The sequence below is a fragment of the Apis dorsata genome, unplaced genomic scaffold (assembly GCF_000469605.1).
Source record: "Apis dorsata unplaced genomic scaffold, Apis dorsata 1.3 scaffold_194, whole genome shotgun sequence".
In the NCBI taxonomy this organism is placed as follows: Eukaryota; Metazoa; Arthropoda; class Insecta; order Hymenoptera; family Apidae; genus Apis; species Apis dorsata.
Genome location: NW_006263478.1, coordinates 1,494,540 through 1,498,534, shown reverse-complemented (window position 1 = coordinate 1,498,534; position 3,995 = coordinate 1,494,540). Strand labels below are relative to the sequence as shown.

Here is a 3,995-nt window from a genome sequence, read left to right as displayed (position 1 = left end):
CTCCTCTCTTTTGTCTTTTCCCCTTCTTTTTCTTTTTCTTTTTTTTTTTTTTCCCCTCTTCTTCCATCTTCGTTCTTCAGTAACAATCGCAACTATTGTCGATACGATTAACGCTATATTGCACTAGTTAGAATTATACAAAATATATACCTAATGGTTAGGCTTAGCTTTTTTCTTCTTTTTTCTTTTTTTGTTTTTTTTTTCTCTTTTCTTTTTCTTTTTTTTTCTTTTCTTTTCTTTTCTTTTCTTTTCTTTTCCGAAGTATACCATTTTAGGCACCGTTGTCCTGGAATTAATTTGGATCGAAAAGAAGTTGGAAGTTGGAAGTCGTACGTGAGGCAGGAGGCACGGCAGTTCTCGCAAACACTATATTTCTCGCGCTGACTAATATAATGTTCTATTCTAAAGACGACAGGAAGAAAGCGCTGTGAAAGCGTATCCTATGAAGTTAAGTTGGAAGAGACAGTTTGTTCACAATGCAAAGTCTCTGGCGGAATACTCGAATCGATATCGAATAAAACGGAATTTTGCACGAGGTTGTGGTCGGTCGAAAAAATATAATTAAAAACCGACGGAACGCTTACAAGAGCGAAAACAATTTTTTGATTTAAATTATATAGGATATATGTATATATAAACACTCGAGTTTTTTTTTTACATGTACACGCACATTTCCTTTTCTCGTTATTTGTGACAAGATGGAAGTTTCCTGTATGTATATGCAATGTAAACTGAATCTTACCCTTCCCTGGTTAAGTACATAATCATACTTCAGGTACCAAGGATAATCGTAACAATAAACAAGATTTTTTAAACATGTATAGTAAGAAAAAAAACTGTAAGAAAGAATTAAAATCTGCTTGCTCTAGTGTAGATTATAAGAATTATAAACATCTGGGTATAATTGTGTTCGGTAATATTGTCAACACTTACGCTACACCACAGTAAAAACTACACGTTTGGTATTATAAATCGATAATACGGCTAATAATACATCGCCTTTGGAAGATCATTGAGTTTTACTTAAAAAAAAAAAAAAAAAAAAAAAAAAATTCCCTTAAAAAAAAAAGGTGGAAATTAGGGTAAAAAAAAAAAAAATTCCCTTAAAAAAAAAAGGTGGAAATTAGGGTAAAAAAAAAAAAAATTCCCTTAAAAAAAAAAGGTGGAAATTAGGGTAAAAAAAAAAAAAATTCCCTTAAAAAAAAAAGGTGGAAATTAGGGTAAAAAAAAAAAAAAAAAAAAAAGAAATTAATCACATAATTGGAATATAATCTTAACATTCATACGCTGTATACGTATACGTAACCACTACAAAATAATCATCGAATAAATGATTTTTAAGATAAAAAAGATATCCTTAATTTCTTTCTAAAAAATAAGATATTCTTACTTCTATTTATATAAAAATGAATTTTCTAATGAAATAATAAAACCAATTAAACACGTAATTAAAAAAAAATGTAATATATAACATTTAAAGAATATTGAGATAATAAAATTTTAAAAACAATGATTTCAAAACAATAAAAATCTCCTCGTATATAAAGATCGTGAATTATGGATTGTAAAAAAAAAAAAAAAATTACGATAGCATTGAGAACAAACCTGTACAGATAGCGGATACTGCTAATGGCTAAAGATAGCGGGAAGCTAGCTATGTAGGAACGTATACTATTAAGTAACATATTTAAATATTGGCGCAATAGTGGAATCTCTTACCATATAAATCAGTATCACGTCAATACTTAAATATCTGACGAATAACGTATGTTTCAATTCATTATATATAATATTTTTGGGATACACAGTAGTATTTCTATGGTTAATCGAGATCTTTCACTCCTGTGATATGTCACCCAACATGAAAAATATTATTCTTTGTATTTTCCTGAAAGTAATGCACTTCGTGTTCATTGACTCGTGATCAACCATCGAACGAACGAATTAGATTGAGATTAGATTCCGAAAGATTTATTCAACAATTTTTAAACGTTATATTTATTCTTCTTTGCAACATGAAACAAGCAATAAACCGTGTGTATCTATAATACAAAGATCTGTATTAATATTTTATACACAACTATACTACTGTGTATCTCTCTGCTAATAAATCAGTATATATTCATTACAATCACAATACGCATGACATCCTATGCAAAAGTTCTGGTCAAAATGGAGTAGAGAACTTGTACTATGGTAAGACACGAATCGATGGCGCATAATAATAGGAGGGATAATTCTAGCTGCATAATCCCGAAGGATCGACCAGTCCACGCGCAATCAATTCAGCCGTTGCTGGATCACCTCCTTGTTTACCACTCGAATGCTGAGACGGTGTTTGCTGCGCATGAGGTTCGAAATGAGAACGAACATGGAACATAAATTCAGCCTTGTCTGTAAAATCGGTACGACACATAAGGCAAAAATGCCTTTCAGACGCATATGGCTGCGGAGGAGCCGCGGATCCTGGAAAATATGGCGCTGCGTGTTGTGGTGGAGCCGATGCTTCTAAATGAGAACTGTAAGAAAAAAATATTTAATCATTTTCATCAACTTTTCAACGAATATTTATAATTCGTTGACGTAAATATATATATATATATAAAAATTACCGTGCATGCTGCATCCATTCCTCTCTCGTAGCTAATGCTCGACCGCACAATTCACACGCCCAACTAACCGGCTCCTCTTTCAATTTATGTATAGTGTCTTGCCGAGATTGTTGTTGCTGCTGCGATTGTTGTGCTTGCTGCTGTTGAGCTTGCTGCTGCTGCTGCTGTTGCTGCTGATCCGAATTAGGCGCTGAGGGCGTAGAAAGTGGCGCCACTCCCGGTCTGTGTCTCAACTTGTTCATGTGAATAACTAGCTTATCTCTACGAGCAAACGCTTTGCCTGGAAGCAAGAAACGGCCATTACCATTAATTGAACGCAAGCAAATACATCATCGTACTAATGCGAAGCAACAGTTTAAGGCATACTTACCGCAAACTTCGCAAGAATATGGCTTCTCCCCGGTATGAATACGCATATGAATGACGAGTTTGTCCTTACGGGCAAGACCTTTGCCGCAAACGGTGCATGCGAACGCCTTTGTCGCCGGTTCACCCGTATTGGTAGCCTTTGACGCAAATCCCGGACGAGAAGTTACATTGTTCGTAGTTCTCAACGGCTGATTTACCGTGGGACCCCTGCTCCCAAACTGCTGATCCATCGCGCCAGGAAACGGGGGCATCACGCCACCAGGGCGCATCGCTGCCGAGTAATCTGGGGACCTATTTTCAACGTGGCGACGTATCACGTTTTAATTTTCAATGCGTAAAACAATACAATTGATTGCTGTTTAAAATTTGACGGGTGAAAGTCTACTTACCATGTTCCAATGGAGCGAAGAACGCGTACACCATCGTCGTAGCCTAGGCCATCGTCAGGTAAAGTGAAGGTCGGATTAGGTGTTTGAGGTGTCGCAGGTGGGCCGGGTCCAGCGAGTCTCGCTTGTGCAGCTTGTTGTGCCATGTGTTGCTGTACAGCGGCATGAGCCACTGCGTGCGCTTCCACATAAGCGGATCGCTGTTGCTGCTGGCTACCATTAGACATCTTGTCCTTGTCCGTGCCCTGTTAATCGTTCGTCTTCTTACGTTACAAGTTCCACGTTAAGATACGAATAATAGAGTTGGATATCGGAACCGGTTGAAAAGGAGAACTGTTATATTTAGAGATTTGCACATAGAGATTTGTAATTACTATAAAATATAAAGCTTGTACTTCTGGGAATTGTTGCTATCGCAATTTATCAATGTAATTGTGCAATATACGGATCACGCTTTCAAAGATATAAGAAGTTGTGCAAAAATACCAGATTACACGTATTAATTAACTCGTTGCACATTTTTAAAAAATTATTAAATACGAGATTACGTTGTAAAAAAAAAAAAAGATTGTGGTTAATAAATTCGTTTAAACATTGAAAAATTAAGCAATCAACGTCGTGCAAAGAA

The 3,995-nt window shown here is 35.8% G+C and overlaps 1 protein-coding gene across 1 annotated transcript in view; it reads right to left on the bottom strand.

Annotated features, from left to right (window-relative positions):
- Positions 1-1,980: 1,980 nt before the first annotated feature.
- Positions 1,981-3,995, bottom strand: part of LOC102673200 (zinc finger protein 768) — a 7,825-nt gene continuing 5,810 nt past the window's right edge. Inside the window, exons 3-6 of the mRNA XM_006614654.2 lie at positions 3,371-3,612; positions 2,983-3,272; positions 2,613-2,892; positions 1,981-2,519 (exon numbers count right to left, since the gene is read on the bottom strand). Of these exons, the coding sequence (XP_006614717.1) occupies positions 2,240-2,519; positions 2,613-2,892; positions 2,983-3,272; positions 3,371-3,612 (1,092 nt within the window). The 3' untranslated portion in view covers positions 1,981-2,239. The remainder of the gene's footprint in view (positions 2,520-2,612; positions 2,893-2,982; positions 3,273-3,370; positions 3,613-3,995) is intronic.